This window comes from Podarcis bocagei, assembly GCF_964188305.1.
Source record: "Podarcis bocagei genome assembly, chromosome: 9".
Taxonomy (NCBI): Eukaryota; Metazoa; Chordata; class Lepidosauria; order Squamata; family Lacertidae; genus Podarcis; species Podarcis bocagei.
In genome coordinates, this window is record NC_138134.1 from 70,794,768 (window position 1) to 70,812,548 (window position 17,781).

Below are 17,781 nucleotides of genomic sequence, written 5' to 3' on the forward strand. Positions count from 1 at the left end.
TTATATTGTGGCAAACTTGCCTTGTAGACGAAACTATTTTTATGGAACTTTTTGTATCTTCTAGTTTTCTATAAACCCTAGCTGCACTACTGATCGTACACAAAACTGACCAACACATTTACTTTTGAAAGTAGCTTCTATGTACAATCAGAAGAAAGGTGTGGTTCTTAGAGGTCTTATGGTTAATGGACTGGTATTGCCTTTGAAAGCTGTGTTGAAATGTGTCAAAGCCAGATAAAGAACCCTGAAGCACAGTGCCTGCGTTAAGAAAAAAAGCTTTCATTTATTAAGAGTAATACATTGACTTGATCAGACAGGCAAAACTAATAAGCAATGTTTAACACCTACTTGTCTAACACCTACTTGTCACTATACTTAGTGGTAGCAGCAGCAGCAGTTGGGCTCAGCTTCACCTATCAAACTTGCTGGTCTCTACTATGAAAAGAACAGATTTATACAGAGGGCCCTAAAGCACGTGGCAATCTTTAATCACCCATCTAAAAATCCTTTCATTGCCTAGCTAGTTTAGTTGAAAAGCTGAGGTATGGGCACTAGCATTTTTAAACTTTCTGCATACGTTAGCAACCATACACTTCATATTCATCTGGGATTTGGCTGCACAAGTATAATGCTGGCAACGGTCTTATCGGTCCTCTTGCGTGTCCTGGCAGAACCAAGCAAGGTAATGGTAAATTCAAACCATTCACATGGCAAAAATCAGTTTTCATGTAAGCAATTAGTTGGATCCAAGGGCTGTTGCATCAACCTAACCATCTTACTAGGATGAAGACTGACCGTATTAAGTCTTTACCACTAAACTGCTAACTTCTGAGTTAAATGTTAATACAGCTGAAGCTACTTATTGAGAAATAGCAGTTTCTTTATAGTCAGTATTCAGCACCCTATCTAACATCTGACCCAAAAGCCCCATGTGTGCTCTGCTGAGCATATGCTGCAATTCATCTTCCCTATCCTAGTCAATATTAAGGGACTTTCTTTGGGCAATTATCTCTCCTATGGGGCATTTCAGTCCTATGGTGACCCACAGAATTCCTACCATGAATTACTGCATCAGAGCCGTTCTGGCATTAAGTTTCATGCAACAGACTGGTGCAGATGTAACACTGTTCTACCTACCACCAATAAGCAATTGGCAGCAGGGTACAGAATCTCACACTTCTCCCCCTAACTTTAACTGTTGAGTTGGCATTGAAATCAGAGCCCACGTCTATCTTGCTTAACCACAGGGAAACAATCAGCAACGCATATGAACCATCAGTGCTTTAGAAACTGACATTTACGTAACCCTGTGTGAATCACAGCTTGGCCCCCAGTCTACCAGGACATGTAACAAGAAGCATAAGGACAGTTCAACTTTAATTTTGGTTTTAAACAGATCCCGCACAAACGATTTGTAGGGTTGCAGCTGCAGCTGCTAGATTTACTTTGAAAGGCAATTCAGGAGAAAAAGTGTCCTTTAGAATTTATCCTTGCTGGTTACGGGAACGCCTATATTCCAGCTCTAGGAAAATGTGCAAATGAAATGCATCTTGATTTATCCTGTTGGGAAAGAGGGCGATGAATTAACAAATATGAATGCAAGTCATCCTGGCCCAATACCCTCCTCTTTCTTTAGCTTTCAGATGTAACACAACAGTAACATGCTGGGTATCTTTAGCATTTGGAGAATCTCAACAGTCCTTATGCCTGCAAATACAGGCTTAAAAGACTAGGAGAGCTATAATTAGCAGCAATCTTAGCCCAGGGAGGTTTCCAGTTGTCAAAGAGCAAAGCTCTCTCCTTTCCAGGATCAGCAAAATTATACAAAAAAAAAAAAAAATGTATGCAGAATTTAGTTTTTAACTTTCTTTTCGCACAGCAGACTTAAATCCTGAATACGAGATCTCTTATTAGTGCTGCTCTAAATTTGGTTGACTGCTTTTTCTTATTATAGCCAACTCTACCGCGAGGTATTTAAATAGAGACAATGTTCCAAAAAGTCACAATTTACGTAAGAACAGAGAAGAGATTACAAAACAACAACAACACAGAAAAAGAATTACTGCTTCCACTAGAAAAGACCCTTTCAATTTTCATCCTGAATGCATGAGTATAAGCAGGGAAAAGGTTCCTATACATCCAGTAACCTGAATGCACAACTTGTTTCTGTATAGGCTTCTCAAGGCCATTTCACATGGTTGCCTCATGAAAATCCCATAATAGCCACCAGTTCCCCACTACCTTACTTCTCTAATATTGCACCATTATTTGCTGTTTGCATTTAAAACCCTTGAATTAAATGGAGTAACACCCCATAGAAGGAGAATTTGTACCTTAAACCAAAAGGTTTAAGCCTGAAATTGCCTACTGTAATGGTGAAAAAGACTTAGCAGTGGTTACACATCATCATGGCTGCATCCTGTCTCTGGGATCAGAGACTGCAAGCCTCTGAATGCCTGTTACTGGGGAGCTGGATGCCCTCATGACCTCCAGAAGCATCTGATTGGCCGCTCTGGGAAGTTTTAATTCACTGCAGCTACCGATTGGATTATCTCTACAGATGCTTACTTCACAAACAGTCTGGTTTCCTAGAGAAATTCAAGTTAGCCTTAACACTCACCTATACTTTGGGAATTATGCCATCGTCACTGGCAACCATTTTTTCTGCTTGGCGATGAATTCAGGAATAATTCAATGTATCTATGCTCTGTAGGAGAGAAGAGCAGCTTTAACTTTCCGTTCATGCTTTGAAATGTTTGTGCAGGAAAAGTTTATGCAGCAATGCATATCACTTATCATGCACTACATGCCACCATTTACCTGATACCTACATTACTGACCTCAGTTTTTCCAGAAAGCCAGTTTACAGGAGACACAGCTGCTTAAAGTGGTCCCTCCACAGCTGTGTAGTGACTTCTGGAACTGCAAATGAACAAGACCTGCCTGCTTTTGGAAACTGCTAGACATATACTGATGTGCAATGTCATCACGTAAGGATTCCTCACTTGTCATCAGTGGCCTTGCAACTAAATATGAACCATGATTTTACTAGGCTCAAAAGGCACACACAATGCATCTAATACTTCAAAATGCAGTATTATGTTAGGTTTTAAAAACAGAACAGGTTCAGGCATTATGCTGCAGAAATGGTTTTCTCTACATCCACTCACACCGGCAAAGCAGCTTGCAACTGGGATGATCAAAAGCGCAATCAAAACGTTTTTTCCCATTCGCCCCACTGCAAGACCTCTTGCTCTCTCTAACTATTTGCACAACTGGATCATCTGAATGCTTCTGGAATCTTTTCTTATGCTGACTCAAGGCAGGTGTGGGAAGGGCAAGATAGAGAACCAGTCATCTTTCTGTTCCCGGCAGTTTACATCAGAGGACGTCTTCGCAAGGAATTTTTAAAGTAAGGAAAAAATATGTACCTTCTCAAAGGGCTCTTGCTATATACTCCTCCTGCTTCTGGTTTGACACTGCTGTGCCTCAGCAGTCCCCTTCTAATCCTGTGTTCCCAGGGAAAATGCAGGAGTTCCACTTACGCACATTCGACCTGTTCTTGGCCATGGCTGCAATCGCATCTTCATGTGTCTCAAAGTGAACATCCGCTTCCCCCGTTGCTTTCCCGCTTGAATTATATTCCATAGTGATCCTCACCGGTTTCAGGGGAGCAAAGAACTTTAAAGAAAGGCATGTGGGGTGAAAGTCAAGATTTAATTATCAAAATCTGAAAACCAAGACCAAGCAGAAGCAGTGGAATTACTGTTCTATATTTGCAACTAGCAGTAATGTGTTAAAAAGGTCTTAGCTGCTGTCCAGACATAATAAGCCAAATTGCTTGTTGCACAAAGCTGGACCTGTTCCACAACTGAAGCTTACACACTTTGCATTGTCATCAAAAAGCTAATTTGGACATGTCCTGCTGAAATTGTTTTCTTAAAAGTGCAGACCATGCCATACCCAAAACTGCTTTTACAAAGGTCCTCAGTTCAGAAGCTGTTCATCGTGTGAGATTGATGTTAAAGAAAGATAATCTCCACTCTGTTTTCATGCACAACTAAGTGGTTCTGAGCATTTTCCTAAAGACCAGGAATCAAGATGGGGAGCCTAATTAGTACTGAAGGAGTAACAGGCCAATAAGCCCAATCCTCAGGGCTGTTGAATGTGAATATTAAGGTGTTACCATTCACTGTCTCAATCCTCTCCAAGACTTAAAAGTTGAAATAATATTCTAATGTGCTCTTGATTTTCCTGGTGGCACAAGCTTATTGGGAACAGGTCACAAGTAGTGGCATTCAGGAGAGAAGTGAAGGGTTGAATGAGTTTTAGCAAACTGTTTGCAGAACTGCTTCAGGCTAATCAGGACTTGTAAGTTTCAGTGACTGACAAAAGCTAAAATTCCCATTTTGAAGGATAAATACAGCAGTTCCTAATAAAATTGTTCAGGATATTTAAAATGATCTTACCCCTACGTACATTTATAATATCTTGTGCAGTTGCTTGAAATGGCAGACCCCTCAAATGAACAAAGTGAAGCGAGGAGAAACTCCCTGACTCCGACACATCCCGAGGCTTTTCAAATGCTTGCTTAAAAACTTCTGTAAAGTGAACAAGGCCAGAATGAACATGTGCAAATTACATGTGTGTCCTGCTACCTCTCTCCAACATGTGGAGGACATAAAGAGGCAAGTCAAAGATGTCTCAAATGATAAGAATTGTATGGACTTACCATTTTCTTTATCACTTTCATACGTAGCAGTCGGTCTTAAGGCCTCATTCAATTCACTTTCATCAAAAACAGATTCGGAATCTTGTTTCAGAGTGGGATAGCCCATCATCTTGCCCCGGAAAAAGCCATTGTGGGTTCGAATTTCACTCTTTTGGCTTGGGAATATTTCTATGTATCTATAATGGTTGTTTTTTTTTAAGTGAGAAGAGTTAGATCAGGATTGATATTTACCAAATACACAAAGGCTCGGTTCAGACAACAAGCTCCTGCACTACTACTTTTGCAAAAACCAGAAACAGACAGACAGAGGAATGTATTCAAATCTACATAAGAACTAAACCAGAATGTAAACCCAGGTCTGTCACATCCAAACCACAATTAACCTATGTATTGAAATTATGGCTTACAGGGAAAGTTCAAGCCTTCGTTTGCCAGCTCAGATGTAAGAGCAAATAGTTAAATGCAAACGCAGAGAAAACTGGAGTGTACGAGGGGATGAGGGAGTATACAAGCCCAAGGTTCATTAATGTAATGCAAAACCATTATTTATTACATGTGAACTAATTCAGAGTATTTTCTCTCTCTCATTTATTTTCTTGACAAGCTTATAAAGCAAGTCAATATTATTATTCTCATTTAAAATGACAACTGGAGCTGTTGAAATCTACCATGTGAAATCCATGACTGACACCAGAATTCAAATTCAGGTTTCTCTAGTCCAACATCCACTGCTAGCTACTTAAACACATAATACTGGAATGTATATATGTAGGGACGTACAATCACCCTCTCTCAAGTCCCATCCCTTCTCCCAACAACCAATCCAGCATAATGTTTTGATTGGAGGAGACAGTATACATCCAACTTCCACCTGCTTTTTTTTGGAAAAAAGTTTCTGTTTTAAAAATATATATCCACCACTCCTTTCATGGATCCAATAGCAACATACCGGCTCCCAATTTCCTCCTTATGCTTCAACAAGGCTTGATTAGCCATCTCAGGGGTAGCAAACACCACAAATGCTTCTCCCGTTTTCCTTCTTCCCCTCTGGTCCATGACAAATGTTATGTCGACTATAGTCAAACCTGCAAAAGAAGGCATTTCAGTAGCAGCAGGGCACATTTTGCTCTGTTCTTCCTAAGAGGAGCAAAATGAGAACTCACGCTCCATGACAAAATTGCACATCAAAGGCTGCCTTAAATATAGTGGCACTAACACTTTAGCACTTGGTTCTTGTACAATTTACAAACTGATGCAAAAATGTCAGTCTCAAGAGCCTGAACCTAAACATACATGAAACAAAAGACTCTCTTGTTTTTACCTGCATCCCTTTTGACCTGCTCCCATTCAATTTAAATACACACACACACACACACACACACACAAGATATGCAGGAGGCCCCTAGGGCACTTGTTCATACAGCACAAAATTAGATAAAGCAGATTCACTATGATGGTATGTCCAGCTTTGGTTCACTGCCAGGTGTCAAATTAAAGCTAAATGTGAAACAATGAGTCCATTTAATTCTACCCTGTGTGACAAAATATCACCACCACTAAAAACAATTTTCTGAATTATTCTGTTACTTGACCCTTCTGGGAAAGAAAAAAATTCCACTAATGCTATCAGATCATCCTTGTATCCTCTTTATCCTCTGATCTGAAAACAAGGAGTTTCTAGTCATATCTAAACCTGCTTCTGCATCTCCCCCCCCCCCACTTTGAGTTAACTTTTCCTACTCAGCCTAGAAACCCCATTTGACATCTCCATACCAGGTGTACAACAAACAAGATTCTTCTAAGGTGATTTTTTTTAAAAAAAATTTCCCATTTCATTAGATGACACAGGCTCACAATCACTTGATCACAGAATCACTACTCCACGCAGAATCACCTGAGAAGAACTCAGAAATATCCATTTCATTGCAGCTGTAGGGAAGGCCTCTCAGTCTCACCACTCCATCGTTTGTCACAGATGTCGAACTGGAGTGCAAGCTCTTCATGATGGCATCAACATCCTCATTATGTATTTCGAAAACTGCATTGGAAAAAACCCCACAAGAGGCAGCGTTGAATAGTGCGATGAGTTCTTGAATCATACTTAATCCCGAGCAAAAAAAAGAAGCTTACCTTCCACATAACGCTGACCCAGATATCTTCTGTGCTTGTCCAAGGCGTTTTGCACATCCTGTTCTGACTCCAGTTCAACCAAAGCATCTCCTCTGCGTTTGCCATCTCGGTTTAAGAGGAAGTGGATGCCATTCACACCATTTCGAATCTTGCTGCCTACAAGGTTATTAAGTAGGCAGGTGAAGGAACTTCAGGTGCCTTCTTTTCTGATTCAGATGCAATGGGACATTTTGATGTTTCATAACAGAATTCCACTAAATTTCCCTACACCAAAGGAACAAGGCCTGAATGAGGTAGCCCTATTTGGATGACTGTCCAGTATCTCCAGGGTTGTATTAAAAGCTCCAAGGATTCAACAACTCCACTCAGCTACAGAACTGGGAATTCAGTATGTTGGCACATCTACTGCTACTTTTAAAGATGCTCTTCCATGGTGTGCCAAGTTACTTATAAACCCTCTGCGCTTATTAAAACATATAACAATGATTAATTGCTTTAGCCAATGAGTATGCCTAGGGAATTGTGAGCTTCTGAAAATAGCCATTTTACAGGCTCCACAACCAGGAGAAGCTCTACAGAAATGTAGGCGATCAATACGGTTCTGAACAGATTCAACAGAAGTACACAGTCCCAGACATATTGTGCCAGCATGGAAATCTAAACTTAATTAATTGGTTAGCCAGAACTCCTGCATAGTTCAATTCAGCATATGTGCCTCACATTAGTGTATGTAGCCTTATTTACTGGAAACATTTTTATCCTGCTCTACAGCTGGAAAGGCTCTCAGAGCTGCTTAGAGATCAATACAAACAAACATGTTCACCGCCCTCTCATGGGCGTGGGGGAAGCTGCCTCCTCCTAAATCAAGTAAATAAATATACTTAACTAAAAGTAGAAATTGTAGAAAGGTTTTGACAGATTTTTCTGAGCACTTGGGGTCAAAGGAAAGTAATTTAAAACAACTGTTGTTGAGACATTTCATTCTGAATCTGCTAGACAGAGCCAGACAGAGGATGATGACAGGTGGGTGTCCTGCCCCCCACAACATAAATCCTGGCTGTGCCCATGTGCCCTCTAGCTGAAAGAGAGAAGCTGCTTTAAGTGCATTGCCTCTCCCTCCTGGCAGCCCCAGTTCTGACCAGCCTCCCTGCCCCCCAATAAAAAACCCCAACATGCAACATTAAAGCATGCATTTAATGTGATTTGTAGTCCAGACCCTTAGCCACGTCACCATGTGGGTTGGTCAGGGGGAAAAATGAAATTACCTGAAAAAAAGTTGAGAACGTCTTCCTCGGTGCAGGAGTAAGGCAGACCCTGGGCCCGAATAAGATACACATCATCTTCCTCGCCATGTGACTTAGTTGGAGATGGGTCATACTCTGAGAGAGGCGGATATTCATCATGAAATGGAGGGCTGTGCTCCTTCAAAGAGAGAGTTGTTGTTTCAACATTATATTTGTAACTAAACATATAATCAGGGCACAATTTATGAGTCAGGAATATAGGTATCTGCCTCATGCCGAGTCAAACTATTGGTCCATTTAGTTCCGTATTATCTAGACCGGGGTGGGACCCATGGACCTATTTAGGCCTGTGAGGCCATTTCAGCCAAGCCATGCCCACCTTCCCTACACCTTACGCCATACACTGGAGGAGCACTACTCGCAGGGCTTCTTCCGCACTTGAAATCAGCGGATTGCTTGCAAGGTTTGTTTTCAAATCACATGGGCAGAAATAGGTCACCTGACATCACTGCAATGTGACAAATGGACTGAAGCATCCTGTGCATGTCCCATGCAGGGACCAGATTGCTTAAAAAGCACATGTGATACTCTAACACGGCTCTGAGGCATGTCCTCAATGTCACAAGTGTGTCTCTTCAATGGGATGGGAAATTTTCTCAGCACCAAGGTGAAAACACATTACGATCTAGATGATTAAAAGAGTTTATGTTACATATTTGCTGAGAGCATATAATAAATAAATAGATTATTATTAATAATATAATTTGAAAGGAAAGCAGAATTGAAGGAACAAGGGTGGCATCCTTGATTACTTCAAATGACTCTCAATCAAGAATGTTGATTACAATTGCTGCTTTAATCTTAATCTTTTCCCCACAAAGAGTGAGGAAAAATAAACTTTCCTCAGTTACTAGGACCACGTGGTGGAACAATGGGTACCTAGCTGAATTTGGATGTTTTCCCTCAAACATCTGAGGGCCAGGGCTAGTCAACAATTTGGTGAGATTGAGGACTCAGCTATATAGCTGCAAATAAAATGTTTTAAGTGTGTCTGAAGTGCAATATGCAATGTGACGCTAGATGCTGAGCCTTATGGAAAATTCAATGTATTTCTAAAAATGCTTTTTTAAAAAAGGATTTTCAGAACGGTTTTTATATGAGTGCAGATTCCACCTCACTCACATACTGGCAAATCTAGGCTGCCCAGTTATAGCTGATTGGGAGGTTTTGTGCAACAAACCCACTTCTCCAAAATATCTGATTTTTGGTGATAAGCAAAAAACTGAAAAAATGCACTGGAAAGTGCTGGATAACACTTGCTTTGATGCAACTGCCATCTAACTTTCCCACAAACAAATCAGAATGAATGCCCATTGAATGATCATGTCTTCTAATCTCTCTGCAAACAAATCCAACAAACCTATTCAAAAAATAGGTTGTCTGGAAGTACCTCCAGTGTCAGCAAAGCATATTTTCATCAATTCATGAATTGGGTATGTTAGAGATAAAGGCTCCTAACAAAACTGGTGGATGAAGAAACAATAAGGCTGCATGGGCTTTCTCCAGAATTTGGAATATTATAGTTAGAGATGTGGGTAGGGAACTGGGATCTATTACTTATTTAGTTATTAATTTATATGCCATTCTTCCTTCCAAAGGTGTTCAGGGTAGCACCCTCACATTAGGGGGTCACAGCTAGGCAGCCAGCAGTGCTGTTTTTTGCATGGCCAGCACCATACTTCCAGGTGTCCAGCCACTGACCATGCCAGGTCAGAAGTAGGACTCCAGTACGCAAGGTCCCTTTCCCATCCAGCAGATCCCCTCTCCCCACCTCACCGCAAATGTAAGAATGCTCAAGAAGCTTCTGTAATATCACAGAAACTGTTGTCTTCTCGTTGCACTAGAAAGGGCAATGGGGCGACCTGAAAACCCAGGTTTCCTTCCCATCTGGTCAGCTCCAGGAGAGAAAGAACACAGAATATCATGGCCAGAAGGACCGCCCTCAAGCAGCTTGGTTGGCTATGACTCCCACACTTGGTTGGGGAGAGAATCCCCAAACCTGCTCTGGCTACATAATCCGGTCACCCCTGCAGCTGCAGTTTAGGAAGACAAGTGGTTTCTTCCCAGTCCTTCAGAATACAGTACAGCTTCGCCCTGGGTGGGGAGCTTCTTTAGAGACTGTTGGGAAGAGCAGGCAATAGCTCAGGAATCAGCAACCTTTTTCAGTTGAGGTCCGGTCCACCTCAGTCCATGTGGTGGACCGGACTATATTTTGAGGGGGGAAATGAACAAATTCCTATGCCCCACAAATAACCCAGAGATGTGTTTTAAATAAAAGGACACATTCTACTCATGTAAAAACACGCTGATTCCCAGACCATCAGTGGGCCAGACTGAGAAGGCGATTGGACCGCATTCCCCCCCCCCCGCCAATCCTGTTACAAGGCCTCTACACCAACGTGAGTCTTGATTTGTGTTCCTATGCTTTTAACTTCTTGTATGTTTCGAATTCTGGCTGTGTCCTTTTTTCCTTTTAGTGACGGTATCACTGTTTCATCCTTCAAGATGCAAGATCTTGCGCAAACTGCTTTTGAGGGTTTTTCGTCGTACAGCCAAGCGGCATATAAATCTCAGGAAATGACCCAACCAATAACATCAGTTTGGGGGAGCAGTATTTTAGCTTTCTGTGTGTTGTGTATGAATATATGCGATGGAAGAAGATTGGAAGAAATTTAAAGACTATTTACAGAAATACTGTAAAATTAATGAATGTTAAAAGGACGTTGGATTGAAAATAAGTGGTGTTAGTAATAAGATTAATAAGAATATGAAAGCCTGGATTGATAATGACGGAAATTATATTTTTATCATAGTTTAAGATGTTGAATAAGGTTAAATGACAGAGGGTAAGAACTTGCTGAACTAAATATTTGAATTGGAATACAGAAAGGGAGGTGTGAGGAGGTCAAGAAACTAGTGAATAAGATATTATATTTGGAGGTATAATTTTTCTTTTTTCTCCTTTCTCGGGGTGGGTTGGCGTTTGTTATGACTTTCTTCTCTTTTTGGTAACTGTCTTTCTGTTGAATATCTGTTTTGCTTCGTATCTTTTTCTTATTCCTGGATTTCCCCCCCCCTCTTTTGTGCTATGTATTTTATGTTTAAAACCTGTTTAAAATTTGTTTATGAAATTTAATGAATATATTTTTAAAAAAATGAATATATGTATATGTGTACACACACACACGTGTGTGTTTGTGTGCGCACGTGTGCGTAAGTTAGCAAAAGGAAGCCGAAGCTACACCGTCCACAGAGAGCCCGTCCCAATTCCCACTCAGCCATAAGGGACGTGGGGTGACCTTGGGCCAGAGTCTGTCTCCGTCACCCGCCCCCCAGCCCACCTCAAAAGGGCCCTCGCGAGGATAAAAAAGGCACCACCCGCCCTGCACTCCTCGGGAGCAAATGCGCGAACACCATCCCCTGTCGAAGGCGGGGTGGGGTGGGGAGAGAAAAACACCACAAAGCGGGACAGAAACGAAATAAACTGCATTTCTCTCACGCGCACACTTCTGGGAGGGTGTGTGTGGAGACCCATCTCCCAAAGGCGCCCCGAAGTATTGGGGGGGGTGGCGGTCCCCCGTTTCCCCTCCCCTCAGGAGGGCCCTTACCTGGCTGTAGCATCTCCCCGCGAGGGCCGGAGGCAGCAGCGAGCTCCTCAGGGCGCCGAAGCCGGGCAGAGGCCCGGCGGAGCCGGCGAACCCGCGGCTCTGCGTGGCTGCCCCGAGCAAGAACAGGAGGCGGCGGCGGCCGGAGAGGCCGAGGGAACCGGAGGAGGAGGCGGAGGTGGGGGCGGCTGAGGAGGAGACTGAGGCGGCGTGGCGCAGCGGCAGGCAGGCCGCGCCGGTCTGGCGGCAACTGCTGCAGCTACAGCCGCAGCCCCGGAGCAGCGCGCCCAGCACCCAGCGCGTCCCGGCCATGGGAGGAGGCGGAAGCCCCGGCGTCGTCGTGGTGGTCTCCGCGGCTGCCGCTGTCGTCGCCGCTACGAAAGCCTGAGGCACATGCGCGGAGGAGGAGGCGGCAAGCGGCCTGCAGCGGAGCCACGGCGGGCAGGGAGGAGCTGCGTCGGGAGGCGGCATCCCAGGAGGCCCCTCGCTCGCTCGGCCCGCCCCTCACGCCGAGGCCGAGGCCTGGGCCTCGCGTGAGGGAACTTGGGAGGCGGGAGGGCCTTGCTCCTGGCAGGCGCAGTGCGGCCTAAGCGCTGTGGACTCGGTTCTCCTCAGAGCGGGTTTATTTGGGGGTGGGGTGGGCTCAAGAGACATCTTCCCCCGCAGCTTTGGGTAAGGGGGTCGACCACTAGAAGGCCCTGTTGGGCCCCAACACCTGAAGGAATCGTGCAATGGTATTTTGGAAGTAAGAGAGCAAACGCAGGCTGAGACCCTACCTGCCTGCGGACTGTCTTGCCATAGTGGTGCATGCTCTGGTTATCTCTCGCTTGGACTACTGCAATGGGCTCTATGTGGGGCTGCCTTTGAAGGTGACCTGGAAACTACAACTAATCCAGAACGCGGCAGCTAGACTGGTGACTGGGGGCGGCCGCTGAGACCACATAACACCGGTCTTGAAAGACCTACATTGGCTCCCAGTACGTTTCTGAGCACAATTCAAAGTGTTGGTGCTGACCTTTAAAGCCCTGAACGGCCTCGGTCCAGTATACCTGAAGGAGCGTCTCCACCCCCATCGTTCAGCCCGGACACTGATGTCCAGCGCCGAGGGCCTTCTGGTGGTTCCCTCGCTGCGAGAAGCCAGGTTACAGGGAACCAGGCAGAGGGCCTTCTCGGTAGTGGCACCCGGCCTGTGGAACGCCCTCCCACCAGATGTCAAAGAGAAAAATAACTACCAAACTTTTAGAAGACGTCTGAAGGCAGCCCTGTTTAGAGAAGCTTTTAATGTTTAACAGGTTATTGTATTTTAGTGTTTTGTTGGAAGCCGCCCAGAGTGGCTGGGGAAACCCAGCCAGATGGGTGGGGTATAAATAATAAATTATTATTATTATTATTATTATTATTATTAGGGGCCAAGGTCCCTTCGCGATCCCCCCTCAATAAAATATTTGAGGGAGCCGGGCCCCCACCCCAGAGTTGATGGGCATTGCCATTCAAAGGGTGTGTGTATCTTGTGATGGATTAGGTGGTGCGGGGCTTACCTGCCCCCCCCCCAATATTTTACTCAAGTTGGCACCCCTGGTTGGAAAGGACCTCAAGGGTCACTTAGCCAAAAAAACCCCCAAGATAATGCAGGTTTCTTTGTAGGGTCCTGAAGGGCCTTTGCTTGACTGATGCTGGATTAGAAGGTGCATTTCTGTTTGAGGACGCCTCCGATTTGGGTAGTCGTTCTAAAAGTTTAAACTGCCAACAAGATCAGTACTTCCACTAAAGTGAAAAGCAAATGACAACCTTGGATATACAGTTCCAAAAACATGAAATGAGCTATATATTAATGCTGGTGGTCAACAAAAGAGGTTTAAAGACTGTCTCAAGGCAAATCTAAACAAATGTTTAGATTGTTTAGAAACACTGGCCTGCGAGCACTCCAGTTGGAGAACAGCCTTTATGGAAGACAATCTTAGGTATGAGTGATCGCCAAAGAAGATGATTCTCTTAACAAGTCATCTCCCCCCCATCTCAAAATAGAACTTAAAAGAGTACATACCAAATCTGTAATTGCACATTTTTACAGTTTTTATGCTACCATGTGTGACTGTCTAATAATCAACTTTTTATTGGTTCACAAAGCCTGAACAAGACATATCACAGCCAAAGGGTTTTGTGAATGTTCAGCTCTATGACCATTCCAGAGTAATTCGTTATGCCCATTTGGTAGAGTGGATAACCTCAAATGACAGATCTGATTTAGCGTGTCTTAACAGTTTGTGGTTATGTAACACTGCAGTAGACTACCAGAGCTTCCCATACTAGAGTAAGCATCTCAACTGACCCATAACCTTTTTCAGTATGACAATAACCATACGGTAGAAACAGAATATAGTTCAGGTTATATAATTATCTCACATGGCAGTTACTGAGCCAAAATAGTACTGCTGGCTTGCTGCAGTAACAATTGGAATTTAATATATACTGAAATGCAAAATATTTTGAAGAGAATAATAGGGCTGAATTTTTAGGCTATGTTTTATTATGCTTCAGTGTGGTTCTCTGCATTTATTGTATTTATCTAATTTTACATTCCAGTCCTAAGCACACTTATTTGGAGGTCAGGCTTATTGATGTCAGTGGAACAGTTTTAAGAAAATGTGCTTATGTTTGCAGTAAAGGGGCATACCCACACAAACAAAAATCAGTGTTTCCATAGAACTCGTCAAGTGGAATGCCAGATCTCAGGGCATTTCACTTCTTCAAGGCTTGGTTAGGTATCTGAACTCTGCTTTGATATACATTATTCACATGTGTAATAAAGGCAACATATCTTATTCATGTTCAAGATAGTGATGTGAAAATTAATTTGCTTCATAGTTTGTTCCCAGGTGGGAAAGGTTTACCTGAAATAAAGAGGCAAATGCTGGAAATTAAACCAAAGGCCCGACAAAAATGCAGATCCTTAATACTGCTGTAGTAGAACCAATTAACAGGCAAAGAACAGTGGCTTCACGGTACAAAGGTACAGGTTTTTCTGCTACCAGGGAGGTTCCTTGACTTTAATTTCATGTTAATATCTAAAACAATCAGCTACCTTTATGAAAAGAACATTTCTTGGATTAATTCAAAAACATCTGATAATCTAGTTCAGAAAATAGAGTATTTAAAACAATTTTATTTACAAAAGATGTATGACTAGCATTTGATTTTCCTGATATTTCTCAAGGTAAAGAAATAACCAGTGGCTTCCCATTGATTGATTCTTTTTTTAAAAAAATATTTATTTATTATTATTATTAATGCACAATTTAAAAAGCCATACATCAAAACTGAACAAAAAACAAGTAGAAATAATAATAAGTTAAAAAACCAAAAAAACAGCATTATAACAAAAAAGAAAAAAGGTATTTTGACTACAGACCTGACCTCTCGTTTACTCCTTAATTCAATTACATATAACTTATTGCCGGTAAAAACTTATCATGGTTTAACTGATTCTTGGTTTTTCTTTTATCTCACATCGTTCTTGATACTACTACTGAAATTAGTTAAATGCTGCAACAGAGTTTAAACTTCTGTAATTATTTTTCAAATATATTTTAAAGACTTACCATTTTGAAAGAAATACCTGTTTTGGTTTATTCTTTATTTTTTCAGACAAGTTATCCAACTCCGCATATTCGGTCAATTTTTGGATCCAGTCTTGCATAGATGGAAGTTTGTCAGATTTCCAATTTGGAAACCCCATTGATTGATTCATTCTCCTGTCAATTTAACATACAGTAATCGTTCCTGCCAATAAGATTCAAAACAATCCATTTGACTAGTCTACATTTATAAGTGAAATAATCAAAATACATTTGGCTTTCCTGGCCAAAGATGGGAGACATGGGGCAATTTTTTTGACATAATAAAATTTACCTGCTTTGATGTGTTGACTGAAGATGGTGTGTACATGTGTGTGTACATGTGTTCAAGGAGCAATGTGGGTCTGTTCAATCACCAGAGGTACTACCCACCACACCCCTTCAGGCGCTAGACAAGATATATTTAGCATACAAAAAGTCAGTACAACAGATGCCAAACAGACACACACAGCCCCACCTCATATTTTTCTATATATTGTACAGTATTTAAAGAGAGTGCTGCAGAGCTATGAATACCCAGCTGAGGGTAAGGCATTGAATAAACTGGGATTTACTTCTCTATAAAGCGAAATGTAAGCATTATAAATACAGTGGTACCTTGGGTTAAGTACTTAATTTGTTCCAGAGGTCCGTTCTTAACCTGAAACTGTTCTTAACCTGAAGCACCACTTTAGCTAATGGGGCCTCCTGCTGCCGCTGTGCCGCCGGAGCATGATTTCTGTTCTTATCCTGAAGCAAAGGTCTTAACCTGAAGCACTATTTCTGGATTAGAAGCGTATGTAACCCGAGGTACCACTGTAAAAAAAGTGAGAGAGCCTGACCATGTTGCTTAGTTGGCAGACAGAACAAGCAAATGTGCTGCCACTGTGTGTGTAGCAGTTTCAGTGGACCTCTTCACCTCTCCTAGATCCCCAGCTATGGGAATGGGTCCATGACAAAGGTAGAGAAAGCAAAGGAGAATCTATATCATGGGTAGGCAAACTAAGGCCCAGGGGCTGGATCCGGCCCAATCGCCTTCTCAATCTGGCCCGTGGACAGTCCGGGAATCAGCGTGTTTTTACATGAGTAGAATGTGCTTTTATTTAAAATGCATCTCTGGGTTATTTGTGGGGCATAGGAATTCGTTCATACAGTATATATTTTTTTCAAAATATAGTCTGGCCCCCCACAAAGTCTGAGGGACAGTGGACCGGCCCCCTGCTGAAAAAGTTTGCTAACCCCTGATCTACAGTGGTACCTCGGGTTACATACGCTTCAGGTTACAGACCCCGCTAACCCAGAAATAGTGCTTCAGGTTAAGAACTTTGCTTCAGGATGAGAACAGAAATTGTGCTCCAGCGGTGCGGGAGCTGCAGGAGGCCCCATTAGCTAAAGTGGTGCTTCAGGTTAAGAACACTTTCCGGAACAGATTAAGTATTCAACCCGAGGTACCACTGTATATAAAATAAACCATCCACCCACACTACAGGTTCCCTTCAGCTACTCTCAGGAGTAAGGCCCTATTCATGAGCAAAGCAGGAAGCAGCAGAGGCTGGACAGCTGCATATGGACCAAAGGAACCGGAATGCAAGTAACCCAGCCATTGCACCCTTTTCACATACTGCATACGGCAGTCAAGATGACACGAAGTGCAATAGGCTGACATAAGCCTAGGTAAGGCCAGCTGTTTCTAAGTTGTGCTGGCTTCCTCCGAATGGTATCTTGAGCAATGAAGAGCAATATTAATTATGCTGCACCAACTCAGGCTTATCACGGGTTGGGCAGATGAAATTTGGAAGAAGGGGCACAATGACTGTGTATACAACTAGAAAGTTGTGGTCTGGATTTAACTGTTGGGAGCTGCCCAGAGCAGCAGGGCAACCCAGTCAGATCGGTGGCTAATAATAATAATAATAATAATAATAATAATAATAATAATAATAGTGTGTGTGTGTGTTGGGTGCTGTAGCACCACATACACACGAGTTATTATTCCCTGTCAGAAACACAAGCTCCCGTTCCCCCCGCCAATATTCCCCCTCAGGCAGCCCAAAGCTGCAGGCCAGGAGGAGAGAGAAGCAACACCTGTTGAACGTCTGCCATGCCGCTAAGCAGAGCTGAGACCCCTGCATTGCAGGGGGTTGGGCTAGATGACCCTCGGGGGTCCCTTGGTCCAGCTCTACCATTTTGCAAGCCCCAAGCGGAAGGCCGGCTTGTGATTTTAGTCAGGAGGGGCTGCGGCTGAGGGGTGGTGGTGGGGAAACCATTTTGGCTCCTCACAGAAACCCGGGGTGCCCGTGTGTGTGTGTCTGTGAGGGGGGAGGGCGTTATGGCCGGCCTCGGCCTGAGGAGGCGGGAGAGCGCCGCCGCCGCCATCCCTCGCGCCCTCTGAGGCG

At 43.1% G+C, this 17,781-nt stretch overlaps 1 protein-coding gene across 1 annotated transcript; it reads right to left on the reverse strand.

Moving 5' to 3' along the window:
- Positions 1–1,360: 1,360 nt before the first annotated feature.
- GRSF1 (G-rich RNA sequence binding factor 1) lies at positions 1,361–12,226 on the reverse strand. Its single transcript, XM_081207144.1, has 10 exons — positions 11,775–12,226; positions 8,128–8,284; positions 6,863–7,018; positions 6,627–6,770; positions 5,682–5,817; positions 4,733–4,908; positions 4,480–4,601; positions 3,546–3,681; positions 2,621–2,707; positions 1,361–1,560 (listed from the first exon to the last, which is right to left on the reverse strand). The coding sequence occupies exons 1-9, from the start codon at positions 12,081–12,083 to the stop codon at positions 2,646–2,648; spliced, it is 1,398 nt and encodes a 465-aa protein (XP_081063270.1). The 5' UTR covers positions 12,084–12,226; the 3' UTR covers positions 1,361–1,560; positions 2,621–2,645.
- Positions 12,227–17,781: the final 5,555 nt, after the last annotated feature.